General features: G+C 39.7%; 1 protein-coding gene across 2 annotated transcripts in view; it reads left to right on the top strand.

Annotated features, from left to right (window-relative positions):
* The first annotated feature begins 5,111 nt into the window (after nucleotides 1-5,111).
* The window catches only part of trpc7a (transient receptor potential cation channel, subfamily C, member 7a), a 28,644-nt gene continuing 18,324 nt past the window's right edge, over nucleotides 5,112-15,431 (top strand). The window contains exons 1-3 of one of the 2 annotated variants that reach the window (XM_036594987.1): nucleotides 5,112-5,302; nucleotides 9,939-10,434; nucleotides 13,270-13,524. In XM_036594987.1, coding sequence (XP_036450880.1) covers nucleotides 5,112-5,302; nucleotides 9,939-10,434; nucleotides 13,270-13,524 — 942 coding nt within the window. Of the gene's footprint in view, nucleotides 5,303-9,938; nucleotides 10,435-13,269; nucleotides 13,525-15,431 lie in introns of those variants that run through there. The other variant, XM_036594988.1, reaches the window with a different exon arrangement.

Below are 15,431 nucleotides of genomic sequence, written 5' to 3'. Positions count from 1 at the left end.
ACAACCACTGGAAAAAATCAGTCAGTTCAACTTTCAATTTCAAAATTTAACCCTATGCGTAGCTTTTTAACTTCCTCACATTGGCTTAGTCAAAAATGACCTGTTCAAAAGACGAAAAGCACTCAAAACATTGTTATTTTGGACAAACAGTGGGGTCTCGTGTCCAGTGAAGTCTAGTGAAAATGCTTCTATTTCTTATTTAATCCAGATTTTCATTACACATTATATCATCAGCGTAACAATTTGAATGAACAGTAGAATTTTAACATGAATTTCAGAATTTCTTAGTGTTTGTCCCCCTTTTGACATAATGGCAGTCTGATCACTAAAGCCCAATCCAATTTCTTATTTTTACCCCTACACCTTGTTTTCGAGTGTCCCCTTGCCCCTTGGAATTGAGTTACAAGGGGTAGTGGTTGAAATCTTTGCCTACGAAATGGGTCCCTCAAATAAAAAAGAACATTACTTCATTAACAGCTACTAGCGCTGCTCTGTAGGCACCGTTAGTAACTGCTGCACCATTTGGAACAGGAACAGGAAACAGGAAATTTAGGTAGCTAGCTACCGAGATATCAGCTACTACTAGTGATTTTTATGCTTGTTATGAAGAAAAGGACCATAACACATTGAAAAGACATTACCTGAATATAATGTAACGGTTATCATGATTGTTCAACAGAAAATTCTCACATTTGTGGGTTTCTTGGGTCTCTTGTGCTCCATCTTGCCGGTTTTTCTTTTTTTCTCATATCACTCTGTTTGGAGTCTGAAAAACTTCCGTTTAGAGGGCCATGTAGCCCCTAACACTTCGTTATAATGCTTAAATTTGAATAGTGAATAGGAAATAGTGCCAAATCCTGAATACGTCTTCTTTCTTTTACTCATCACAACTTCTCTTTTTTTTTTAAATTGCCAATATTCTAAACCTTTCTGCTGTTTATTTTCAGCTTTAAATGAAAACATTTTCAGATTTTCAAAGCAGTCTCAGACTTTTGGACCTCAGCGTATTATCAGAAGGACCGGCCCACAAAAAAATGGTATCTTGTCAAGTGAAATGATCTTAAATCTAGTCGATATATGTCTAATATTTCTCATTTTGAGATAGTCGTGCACTTAGAGTAAGATTATCTACCTTAGTTTTAGACATTTTTCATTTTTTTTAAACTTTATTAAAAAAATTATTTAAAATTTTAATTAAAATTATCTCACTATACTAGCAGATAATTTTGCTCGTTTCTTAAAAAGATAATTTTACTTGAGTAAAAAGTAAAAAATGTCTGTAAATAAGGTAAATAATCTTAAATTAAGCTTACAACAATCTCAACAGGAGAAATATTAGATTTATTGTCTATATTTAAGATAATTTTACTTGAGAAAATATCAGTTTTTGCAGTGTGAACACATTTCTATAGAAATTTGCAGTCAACCAGAGCCTGACGTATAACTAGAAATGATGTCCACGCTCAATGTGAGCAGCCGGGTCAACTGTTTTCAGGCTCCAACAGTGCATCTGACAGATTACTAGCAAGGCTGGATATGCAATCGATTTTCAAGCACACCTTATGTCCTCCAGCTCAGTAAGCTAAAGTGGGTCAGGTCCATAGTGGAGAATTGGGTCCATCAAGTCCTGTTTAAAATATGTATGTGTGAAGTTTATTAATTGGTTCTGTTATTGTAAGCTCTCTGTTTACCGGTCGGTCAACATACTGACCCTCACCTATGGTCATGAACTTTGCGTAATGACTGAAAGAATGAGATCGCATTCTTTCAGTCAGAGTAGAGCCACTACTCCTCCGCATTGAGAGGAGCCAGCTGAGGTGGTTCGGGCATCTGATCAGGATGTCCCCTCCCGACACCTCCCGATGGGGGTTTACCAGGCACGGCCTACTGGGATGAGACCCCAGGGTCGTCTTAGGACCTGCTATAGGGATTATATCTCCAACTTGGCCTCAGAGCGGCTTGGCGTCCCCCAGAATGAGCTGGAGGAAGTTGCGGGGGACAGGGCCATCTGAGATTCTCTGCTCTCCCAACTGCTACCGCAACCTTATCTGGACTAACCGGTTAAAGATGATGATGATGATGATGATGATGATTATATTTAATCTTTTCTACTGTGCATTTTTCTTAACTAACCATAGATCAGACTGATTATATAAAGGGGAGTGGTTAAAGTGACGCATCAGAAATACATTACATGGCTCATGAAAGACAACAGAAGAATGGTAATTTGCATAATATCAGCACATATTTAAATTATTGCAATATTCAACAGTGTTAATGATCAAAGCTGCCTGTCAGAGCTTGTCATTACTTTCAATGAGAGTAATGCATCGATGGACACCAACTCACAGCAATCTGTTCAGTGCCTTCCAGGCTGGCGTTTTCCAGATTGCCCTGTGTACAACTTGTCAGTTTTGGTGTGCTGCACGACAAACAATGGCTGCCCAGGGTGCTTCAGTCTGGTGATGGACATCGCACGGCCAGTTTGGGCTTTTAAAGGCTTTTTCTTAGATTAATATTATTGTACACTCTCAGAGAAAAGGTAGTAAACTGTCACTGGGGTGGTTCCCTCAAAACTCCAGCAGCACTGCTGTGTCTGATCCACTCAGACCAGCGCAACACACACTAACACACCACCACCACATCAGTGTTACTGCAGTGCTGAGAATGACCCACCACTCAAATAATACCTGCTCTGTGGGGGTCCTGACCATTGAAGAACAGGGTAACACAGAAACAGATGGACTACAGTCTGTAACTGTAGAACTACAAAGTGAGGCTATATGGTTTAAAACAAGGAGGTGGTTTTATTGTTATGGTTGATTGGTGTAAGTCAATCAGGTCAGACTTTGACAGTGTGCTTAGCTCTGCTGTAATTCTGCATTAAATTGAAATGTTTCCATATCTTAAATGTAAAAATTTGCTTGTTTTCAAGCTGACTAGCCAAGATAGCCACCAACCACCAATGCGTCTATTGCCAGATACCAAAATGTTATGGTACATATGGCTGAAAAACATTTGAAATGGCAAGAAAGGGTCACTTTTGGCTCATAAAGAACCACATGCATCAACAGGTGCCCATTTGGAAGTTGTTTTTGTGGTCTTCCTTTCTTCACCACCTTAATTACTTTAGGAGCTCAGATTCAATTGTCGGCTGAAGATGTGTTTCCTCTGTAAGAACCGGTCCCGGGCGTGCCTTTGAAGTGCATCAAAGTGTGGACACAGGTGACCACTGTTTGCTGATCCAATAGTCTCATTGCATTCATCCTGCAGAGCCTGAGAAGCTTCATAGGATGAGGGCTGTGGATTGATGCTGACAGAGTAATGCAATTAGCACTGTTTAGCTGACCTCACTGCTGACTCTTCAACCAGCTGTAATATGAAATATACATTGTCCCCTGAACACTCTGGGCCTTTATTTGACCATCTGTTGTTGACCATGCCTTCAGAATTATTGGTACTCTTGGTAAAGGCGAGCAAAAAGACTGTGAAAATATCTGGCTGGAAACCTGAGAGAACGTTAACCTCAAAGACAGGTTTCATAATTATTGGTACCCCAAACCAAAGTCTGAGGCTACGTTCACATTACAAGCCTCGTTGCTCAAATCCGATTTTTTGCTCAAATCCGATCTCTCTGACACGATGGTTCACACTCATTTAGGTAAGTGATTCAAATCTGTCATTAATGTGACGAACCGGCGTCCTGAAATGACCCTCATGAGCTCATCCTACTCAGTAACGTCACGTGAATGAATCACGTTCATCATCAGCACAAACTAACGAGCAGAACGAGCTTCGCTGAGAAGATCATTAACTCTGATCAGCTCTCAGCTTCATTATTAGAGCGAGACGAAGGAGAAAAAGGTGAGATGAGCTGCTTTTCCACCGTTTACAGGCTTTAACTTCTATTTGGCGCTGCTGCCATGGTAACGCTGAATGATGGCGCACGCGCAGTGGAAAAAAAGCACATGAATTCCGATCTGAGCGTTCACATTATGGTCACATGGCCATGAATCGGATACGCGTCCGATCTAGGACCACATATAAAAGGCTACATTCACATTACCATGTTGAAGTTTTGCCCGAATGTGACTCAGATCTGATGTTTTCAGGGCTGTGTGGACACACAAATCTGATCTTTTCAAATCCGACCTGAGCCACTTTCATATGTGGTCCTAGATCGGATAAAATAAAATGAGCTAAAATAAGTGAAAAATGCCTGGAAATAAGCTAAATATTCTTATAATAAGTGCACAATCATCTTAAAAATGGGAAATATTAGATATATCGACTAGATTTAAGAGCATTTCGATTGACCAGATGTCTTTTTTTGCAGTGCAATTTTTTAACAGAAAAAGTTAAAAGCCATGGCATTTTTTTGGAATTGTAAGCCAATTTTAGTAAATGATATTGGCTCATCAAAAAGGGCTGTAATAAGTAGCGACAGTTCAGGTAAATATTTGTTTTTTGAGTGTAGTCGATGGCTATTGACCATACGAACTGTACAAACAGTAATTTTGCTTGTTGACATTACTTGTTTATTTTCAATGCTGTTTATAAACAAACACCAGCTGTTTATTAAAGTGAACAATAAAAATGGCCTGTTTACTGACTTGCTCTGTCTCAAACAAGTGGGTGCTTTAATATGGGCTAATTGCATAAGTAGAGATATAAGGGGTCCAATAACATTGTTTGGGTCCCCGGTCACCACAAAACCCCTTTGCTAAGTGGCCAATCGCACTGCCCCCTATGATCCTCTGCTGATAGTTATACTGCTGGATCCTGTACTGGTCAAGCTGGTCATGATGGATGTTCCACTGAACGTTTCTGAGGGATCTGAGACGTGTGAACAGCTGCACTGAGCTTTTGAAGCGTGCTTGTGGCCCGAGCTGAGTGTTGCATCATGAGATTAATGGATGGGGGGGGGTGGGATGAATGGGGGCTGAAGGAGGTGGAGAAACAGGGAGGAAAAGCCGGTGCCTGGCGCTCAGGTGGGTGACAAATAGTGCAGATGGGCTACAGATGGGCTACAGTCTGTAACCGCAATTGTACGGCTATACAGTGACTTGTCAGGGAGTGGAGACACACGGTAGGTGTTTCTGATAGCGCCGATGGTGAGCGTAGCGCGTGCCACGTCTGCAGGTGAGCGCACGATGCTCGCGGCCAATGAGCGCTTCGTGGTGTCCCAGGCGGCGCTGTGCGGGATCCCCATCAGTGGAACGGAGCTGCTCGCGCTGCACGCGCAGTCGGAGGAGGACGGGGAGAGCGCGCAGGGTCACGCACAGCGGCACACGCACCACACGTGAGTAGAGCTGGATGCTGCAGAACATGCACGTTTGCTATAATTGATTGTCAAATATAATGCAGTATTTATTGAATAGGTTATGCAATATTTGACTAATTATGACAGATACACTCTGAAGTGTGTAATGGTCAGAGGTGGACAGGGAAAAAATAGTTATTTCTGTAAAAAAAACAGAAGTAGAGGTAAAATTACCTTTCCGAAAAAAAGCAAGTAACAACTCAACCTACTTAAGTACTGAGTAACCTACAGGACAAGTTCTCAATCCATCCAGCATCCATCAGCTGAGAAAGAAAAAGTTTGTTTGGCTCTGTTTTTCACTTTTTAAGTCTTTTTGTCTATAAAATGCTGACGTTGTAATCAAAAACAAAGCAGTCCAGATGCTGAAACAATAAAACAGAATGTAATTAAACCCAAAAAGCAAGCAGAGGACCTCTGAAATGGCACTGGGCACTTATCAAAAGTGCACTTACCAAGAGTTCATTAGTAAAGCTAATAGTTCTATTTAGAACTTTTTCATGCTTAAAATGTTCTATATAGCACCAAAAAGGTTCTTCCTTTTTACTTGTTGACATCATCATGAAAGCAGAACCCTTTTTGGTGCTAAATAGAACAAAGAACATTTTGGTGCTATATAGAACCATTTCGCTGTTGTCAGTATAAAACCTTGTATCTCCAAAATGGTAACTTTACAGGGGAAGGAAAAAACCTACTTTACTCTTAATGTAAGTCAATGGAACCAGACTTTTTTCCAAGTCATTTTGGGCTGTTTCTTTTGGTCCATTCATCATGAAATTTTGACTTAATATAAAGGGCAGCAGGCATTTTCAAATAATGTCAAAAACTGAAAAACGACAAAAAAGGAGATAGAAGGTTTTGTTCCGACAGCAGTGATATACAACGTCAACCTGAAGAACCGTTTCTCCATGCAAAGAAGTATTTAAGCATGAAATGGTTCTATGCAAAGTGAAGGTCAGTGGTACATCAAACCATTGACCTTGACTTTGTTTGGCTTATGAACGACTTTGTTTACATATTAAAGATTATACAATGCAGAAATTTGAAAAATTAGTGGAATTCCCCTTTAATCTCTGAAATTAGATGGAAAGGAAAATAGGCGGCCTACATGTCAGGGATGAGCCGGGACCAATATACAAAAATGTATATCACTGAATATTTAACATTTCTGACAGTTTTGATATTTATCACTGTAGTTTTTTTAAATAAACCATTTTCGATGCTTAAGTAAACCTATTATTGGAGGTTAACTGTAGATTAATCACTAGCTTACTTATTATGAACCAACATAAGTCCAAATTTGTAAAACTATTAGGTTTACTTGTACACAGATCAGGCATAACATTATGACCACCTCCTTGTTTCTACACTCATTGTCCATTTTATCAGCTCCACTTACTATATAGGTGCACTTTGTAGTTCTACAGTTACAGACTGTAGTCCATCTGTTTCTCTGCATACTTTGTTAGCCCCCTTTTACCCTGTTCTTCAGTGTTCAGGACCCCCATGGACCCTCAGAGAGCAGGTACTATTTGGGTGGTGGATCATTCTCAGCACTGCAGTAACACTGACGTGGTGGTGGTGTGTTAGTGTGTGTTGCGCTGGTCTGAGTGGATCAGACACAGCAGTGCTGCTGGAGTTTCTAAACACCTCAGTGTCGCTGCTGGACTGAGAATAGTCCACCAACCAAAAATATCCAGCCAGCAGCGTCCTGTGGGCAGCGTCCTGTGACCACTGATGAAGGACTAGAGTATGACCAACACAAGCTGTGCAGCAGCAGATGAGCTATCGTCTCTGACTTTACATCTACAAGGTGGACTGACAAGGTAGGAGAGTCTAATAGAGTGGACAGTAAGTGGACACAGTGTTTAAAAACTCCAGCAGCACTGCTGTGTCTGATCCACTCAGTACCAGCACAACACACACTGAGAATGATCCACCACTCCAATAGTACCTGCTCTGTGAGGGTCCATGGGGGTCCTGACCACTGAAGAACAGGGTAAAAGGGGGCTAACAAAGTATCAGAGAAAAAGATGGACTACAGTCTGTAACTGTAGAACTACAAAGTGCACCTATATAGTAAGTGGAGCTGATAAAATGGACAATGAGCGTAGAAACAAGGAGGTGGTCATAATGTTATGCCTGATCAGTGTATATTATTTATTACATATCTTGTTATGTGGTATGTTTACTTGATTAGAAGTACAATTAAAGAGTTTTATTACACAATGCATGTGCAACAGTTTTGGATATATCATATTACTTTGAAAATCAGAAAGTAATTCCTGTAGACAAAGAAGAAATAAATGAATGAAGTGATGGGGGAAAATATAGTTTATATAATCTAGCAAAGACAAAAGAAAACAAAAACATTATACCTGAATATCAAATATACAGTGAATCTATGTGTGAATTAGATAAATGTTTGCTCTGCTTCATTTGGCCACTTGCTCTCATCCACATCACCCCTAATGTCCACCGTTCAAGATGTCCATTTTCAACAAAATACTTCAGAACTGACCCCCTTTTTAAAGATGGTCAGTGCCCGGGTGGGACTTCAGCTCAGACAGGTTTCTGGCCTATTTAAATACATTCAATCAGTGGTTTATCTCTATCATCATTATAATTATTTGGGCTTTGATTTTCGTCTGATATAATGTTTGTTGTGTTATCAAATTAATATGCAGTTTAGGGGGATTGGAGTTCAGTTGTGTGACAGTGTATACGAGCATCTGCTGTTTGAGCTACTGTAATACTCAGTTTTGCTAAAGGCTGAGACTAAGTGAAAAGAGGAGTATAGATTTTTGGAAATTGTGGTCAGTCAATACATTCTGTATTTAAGCATGGAAAAAAGGGTCGATGGTTCGGCCCAAAGAGAGCACTGTTATGCTAAATGTGTGAGTTTTTAAAAACGACGGCTCTGAAAATGCCATTGTAAAAAGCTGTAGTCATAATATAGCACTGATATTTCTTGTATATGAAAAGTTCACTTTCAAAGACACGTTTATAATGAAAAAAGGCCAATTAAAGTGTCGTTTAATGCATTTTGGAATGAAACCCTTCAGTTCTTTTTAATCATTTCATTATTTAAAAACACTTATCTAGACCAAATTTTTGCTAAAATTGTTCCGTTGGGCAGCTTTTACAATCATTAAACTCCTCAGACGTCTGGTTCCATTCACCACCACTGTGAACAATTCTGACTCTGAAACGTTTCTCCAGAGTGAAGCATCTCACACCAAAACACTCTGGATGACTTTGTGTACATTCTAATTGTTTAATGCTACAGAAATTGGGGAATAATTGGTGGAATTCCTGTTTAAGTAATCTCAAACAGACCTGGTGGTTTCCATGAATAGAGTTCAATTTATGTCCCATTACCTTTCGAAACAGGAACAAAGTAGCTGTTGTTGACTTTTTCATTTGTTTCTGTGAAAAGTGGAGGGACCTGTACTTTAACTTAACTGAAAATTATTAAATGTGAATTATTAAATGTGAAGTACAGGTCCCTCCACAGGTCCCTGACAATTTGTTCTCCCCTAATATTTCCAATGGAATCTGTAAACACTTAAAATGTATGTATCCACCTTTAATATGGTGACACTGAGCTTCTTTATGAATTATGTTCATTAAAATCTTTCAGTAATGCCATAATTACAATACAATTTGAGTTCCAAGTCATTTAATGTTAAAGTAATTCTTTTTTGCTATTAATTTATTTAATTTAACAAAATATGTTATTTTAATCCCACATTTTATGCGCGGCCCTGTAACCCATAAACTACCCCCCTGTAAAAAAAAGGAACATTGCATTAATTATGATATATACAGGAATCTGCATCATCTCGTTGTTTTCTGCAGACTGACCATCGGACAGGTCAGTATTCTTACTCTATTTTCTTAATTTACACGCACAAAACATTGATGTGACCACCTGGGTAAAGCTTGATGATTCATTATTGCCAAAATTATAGTTAGAAAAATAATATATATTTGTATATTTTTGATGTTTTTGTAAACTACATGGTTATTAGTAGTTGTAATGTTAACCACTCCTGAAAGCTGCTTATTTTAGTCTGAATTCACTTTGTTGTTGCCTAATTTTTTAACCTTTGTTTGTTTTAAGTGAAAATGAAATGAAAATAGCTTGAAGATTTTAATGAAAGCATTTTGATTAAATCATTTTTTCCACTTTCCCTTCTGCTCTATGTATATACTTTATACATTTCTTACTGCATTAATATCAACTATATGAGGAATATGATCTATGTGTTCAACTCTGTTACTCCCATTAACCCTGTTATTCAGTCAATTATAGAGATAACAGCTCATATAGTGTCTGATTTGACAGCCTGAGCTGGGAAATTAACATTTTCTGAAGGTTTGAGACATAAAATAAACTCTATTCACAGAAAGTACAACTTTATTATGTGATTTCTATCACTAAATGCACTAAAGTACAGACAAAATACATGATCAGTGTTAGCATTAGCCTATTAGCTCCAGTGCAAAACTAAAAAGGCTAATATGTTTTGGCCAAACTGCTGCTTTCTAGTTGAGACCAGGATCACACTGAGATGATACTGTGCAGAATCGCCTCTTCATTCTCTCTCTGCAGGTTTGAAGCCATGCAGCGGAGGCACACGACCCTGAGAGAGAAGGGCCGCAGGGGTCCGGCCTACATGTTCAGCGAGAGGGGCACCAACCTCACTGCAGAAGAGGAGCGCTTCCTGGACGCTGCGGAATATGGCAACATCCCGGTGGTGCGTAAGATGATGGAAGAGTCCAAGACACTCAATGTCAACTGTGTGGACTACATGGGCCAGAATGCCCTGCAGCTCGCCGTGGGCAACGAGCACCTGGAGGTGACGGAGCTGCTGCTGAAGAAGGAGGGGCTGGCGCGGGTGGGCGACGCCCTGCTGCTGGCCATCAGTAAGGGTTATGTGCGCATCGTGGAGGCCATCCTGGCTCACCCGGAGTTTGAAGGGGGTCTTCGCTTCGCCCACAGTCCTCTTGAGCAGGAGCCGAGGGACGATGACTTCTATGCATACGACGAGGACGGCACACGCTTCTCGCAGGACATCACGCCGGTTATACTGGCCGCACATTGCCAGGTAGGTTCTTGAATAATATACATTATTTGGGAAGTTGACAATTTGTTCTCTCCTAATATTTCCAATGGAATTTGTATTCCATATGTAGCAACAGGGCATGTTAAGGAATGGGATGTAGCAGGCAGCGCTTAGATGCCGTCAGATATTTATCGCAGTCAACGTGTTGGATGCGGGAGAAATGGGCAAGATGGTATTCCATCATTACCCAATGGCAGTGGCCTCTTTCAGGATAATGACCTGCCACACTGCACACATTGCTCAGGAATGCCAGATGTGCGGGATGTGCTTGAACAACAAGTCCAATCCACCATGGTTCCACTTTACAACTTATATGACTTACGGGATCTGCTGCTAACATCTTGGTGCTAGATACCACAGGGCACCTTCAGAGGTCTTGTACAGTCCATGCCTTGGCCTGGTTAGAGCTGCTTTGGTGCACTAACAGCAGGTGGTCATTGGTGCACCAACAGCAGGCTACAATGGGCATGCAAGCGTAGGAACTGGGTATGATAGTGGGATGAAGACAAGCCAGTGGAATGAATGAGGTGCATTGAGGGATGTTCTGGGTCTGGGCATTCATGTGGACATCATGTGGATGTGTGTTTGACACAACCACTTACCTAAGCATCGTTGCAGACCAAGTACACCCCTTCAAATTCCCCAGACCTCAATCCCACACCAACTGTGGGATTTGCTTGAACAGCAAGTCCAATCCACCATGGTTCCACCTCACAAATTATAGGACTTAAGGGATCTGCTGCTAACATATTAGCTGCTAGATCCGCTGCTAGATACCACAGGACAACTTCAGAGGTCTTGTAGAGTCTTGTCTTGGCACAGTTGGAGCTGTTTTGGCACACCAACAGCATATTAAGCTATTAAGGTCATAATGTTTTGGCTCGCCAATGAATATCACAAGATATTGCATCACTTCACACTTTTCTCAGTATTCTGTGGACATCAACTCAAGGCTGTCATGGCCCTCATACTTAAAGAACACTAACCAACTGCCTGTTACATTAAAAAGTGATTTAGAAGAGGCTCCCCATTGGTGTAACTTTTTAAGGCTTTGGCATAAGATGACCAGTTTAAATCCTGGTGATACCACAAGTCGAAGAGACCATGATTATTCTCTTCTATGTTTTCACATCATCCTAAATATCTAGAAAACTAGTAAGAAAATGTGTAAATATAGCATTTTTGATGTAACATAAGCATCAGAAATTCTGTTCCCGTACACAGTAATACATCTATTTTTCTCATGCAGTTCTGCTGGGAAGACTATATTGATTATAAATAACTTATCAAACATATAAAAGGTTTCAGATCTACAAATAAATCTTCAAAGATATACTGTGTCATTACAACACAATAATGTGCAAAGCTACACAATCCTTTTTGTCCAGCATTATCAACAGCAGGATACCCTTCACTATAGTTGACAAACTAAGTCCCCTACATATATGGCCCCTGACTTAGTATCAACTGAGAGACGTAATATGTTTGCATACTTTTAAGCACTAAAATCCATAATACCAGGCAAGCTATTCATATATCTATATCCACGAAATAGTTCATGTCCTCTCCATGACCACATAAAGATATCATGGTTAAAATGTCCCTGTTTAGTGTTATTAGTAATGAAATTTTAATCGATACAGTGAGTCATCTCAAATCTACTTGTAGACTAGACATGTTACCAACCAACTTTTTAAAGGACTTGTTCCACTGAGTATCAGCGGACATACTTCAGATAGTAAACACTTCGCTCATGTTGGCCGTTTCTCCTAACAAATTAGAAACTGCAATTGTGAAGCCTCTCTTAACAAAGAAAAATCTAGAAGCAACTCTATTGAGTAATTACAGATTGATTTCAAATCTACCTTTCATTGGAAAAATTATTGAGAAAATTGTCTCCAAGCAACTTGCAGGCTTTCTATCCTTAAATAGCTATCTAGACAAATTTCAGCCAGGTTTTCGGACTAATCGTAGTACAGAAACAGCTCTAATTAAGGTTATTAATGACACTCATTTAAATACAGACTATGGAAAAATATCCATTCTACTACTGCTCGATCTCAGCGCTGCTTCTGATACCACTGACCATACAATTCTCATAGATAGACTTGAGAACTGGGTTGTTCTCTCATGAACGGTCCTAAAATGGTTCAATTCATACCTGCAAGGAAGGAACTACTTTGAGGAAATAGAAAATAAAGTTCCTGAGCGAGTGCCGGTGACCTGTGGTGTTCCTCAGGGTTCAATTCTTGGGTCACTCTTATTTCATTTATAATCACATAATGGTGCAGGACCAGCATATTTATCTGATCTGCTGCAGCGATATGAGCCAAGATCATTAGGAGCTAATCAGTTAGTCCTGCTGAAAGTAAATACTAAGCATAAAGAAGCAGTGTTTAGCTACTATGCTGCTCTTAAATGGAACCAGTTAGAAGAGCCCTGATACCACACACTTTTAAATCCAGCCTGAAAACATTCCTATTTCAGCAGCTTTCAGTTCAATTTAAAACACTGTTAGCTCTTCTAGTCCTTCTCCTCTGTAACAGCACTTTATCGTCCTAAATGAATTATTAATTTGATTTTTATTTATGGCAATTCATTTTTTATTTGATTTTGCATTTAATGACTTTTAAAATCTATTGTTTGAGTCATGTTTTAATCATGTTTTTAATTTCTATTCTCTTTCACTTTATGCTCCTCTAATCTCCTGTACTTTTGAAATGACTCTGTATTTTCTCATTTGTAAAGCATTGCGAGTGACAGCTGTGCATAAAGGTACCATATAAATAAACCTGCCCTGCCTTTGAACATCTGCAGGAGTACGAGATCGTGCACATACTGCTGCTGAAGGGCGCCCGCATCGAGAAGCCACACGATCACTTCTGTAAGTGCGGTGAGTGTATGGAGAAGCAGAAGCAGGACTCCTTCAGCCACTCGCGCTCCAGGATGAACGCCTACAAAGGCCTGGCCAGTGCCGCCTACCTGTCACTGTCCAGCGAAGACCCGGTGCTCACAGCCTTGGAGCTCAGCAATGAGCTGTCCCAACTGGCCAACATCGAAACTGAGTTCAAGGTGGGTTTAAAGTCTGAAAAATACAAATTACCCCCCTTATTTTCCCCTCCCACCTCAAATGTTGTGAATCAGTCAAGACGGGTTTGAAGGTTTTGCAATAGCACTACAAACCTAATGTAGCAAACAAACCACACAAAACCACACAGTAGAAAATAGAAAGGTAGAAAGTAAAATTTGGCTCAAGTAGAAGCAGAAATGCCTTATTTTTATTTTCATTTTTTAAGCTAAAGTGCAAAAGGACTTCAAAGGACCTCAAAACTAAAAGTACTGTGAGAAATTCAAACAAGTAAACGTTTCTTCTCTTGTGCCTTCAGTTTAGTAACGTCTAAAACTCCGGATTCAAGCTGATGGGTAACCTGATTTAGCATCACCCCGCGCAGTGTTATGACATTTTCTGAAAGATTGTTGGAGGTAGCTGAACCTAATTACAGTTGCTAAGCAATATTTGGGCAATTGGCATTTAGGGGAGGGATTTAGTGAAAGCTGTGCTACAGTTGGTTTGATTTATTTGTGAAAGTGCATCATTTTCTTTGAACATTATGGACAGTCTAGTTTTACTTCACAGTATATTGCAGAAGGCAGTGCTGTAAAAAGTAGGATATTTTATTGTGAACTGTAGTAGAGACAAAATAAAAGTCTCAAAAAAAAGGCAATAGGGAAAAACCCTGCTGGAAAGAAACAACATAGACCAGCAGTGATCTGCAAAACCAGCATATCATCACTGTCCCAAAATAAAAAAAAATTATAATAAAAATAAATAAATAAATAAATAAATAAAACAAATTCTTAACTTTTAACTTTTAAAGTAAAGTTTATGTATAGATGTTTTGGAGCATTCATTTCCATTCACCAGGAAACTTTTACAAATGTAATGAAAAATTAAGATATATTGTTCTTAGGGTTTTTTTTTTGTTTTGTTTTTTCTTTGGTAGGGTTGGGGGCAGTGACAATATGTTATGTTGTCTTGTTTTGGAAAAGCTTGTATGCTGGTCACCAGCATTGGAAAGCTACTATGCTAATCATCAAAAAAAAATTACCATGTTATATTTGGGATGTTGGTATGCTGGTCAACCGGCATGACCATGCTGGGTGACTAGCTAAACTAGCACCAGTATAAACCAGCATCAACCAGCTTCATGCTGGTCTTCACTTCACAGGGAAAGTACAGATACTTAAAAAAATACTACCTCTACTTCATTACTACTCACCACCGCTAACAAACAATAGAAGCTTATATGCTACCAGTTAGCATCATGCAAATTACATGGCTAAATTAGCAAACTTTAGCTTTGGAAAGGTGCTATATAAATATAGCATAGTAGCATTAAATCATCACACATACCTCAAAACATGTTTAGCTGTTCAGTAATCTCTAATAGACTTTAAAACACTGTTATCTACAAACGTGGACAGAGTAAGAACAAAACTGAGGCTCCAGCATTAGCTATGCAGCCTGCGTCTGTGGTATTAGCCTGTTAGCACCAGCGCTAAACTGAAGAAGCAAGCATGCCTTGGCTGATCGTTGACATTTAAGGTAAGGTGAAAATTGTTAAAACTTGATTTGTTGCTGAACTGTCGCTCTGAGGCAGAGCAAATGAAGAGGTCAAACACGGACTCTGATTCGGACACATTTCGCTTATAGCTCAAAATGCTGCGTGATACGTTAAACCGCCTTTTTGGCACTTTTTAATCACTTTATTCAATAATTCAGGAATTAACGCCAGCCTCCCGGAGAGCGCTAATGGTGTTTCAAAGAGCACGCCTGCATTTTTAATCTGTTTCCACACACACACAAACATCTTTAGGACTAATTTGGGGAGGGTTCAGTCATGAGCTCGCTGAGTTTGTCCTTCTCTTCCCTCCAGCTCCACATTCAGTCTTTTGCGCAAATTAGGATCAAGATTTTG

This window comes from Colossoma macropomum, unplaced genomic scaffold, assembly GCF_904425465.1.
Source record: "Colossoma macropomum unplaced genomic scaffold, Colossoma_macropomum, whole genome shotgun sequence".
Lineage (NCBI taxonomy): Eukaryota > Metazoa > Chordata > Actinopteri > Characiformes > Serrasalmidae > Colossoma > Colossoma macropomum.
This window is presented reverse-complemented; position numbering and strand designations above follow the sequence as displayed.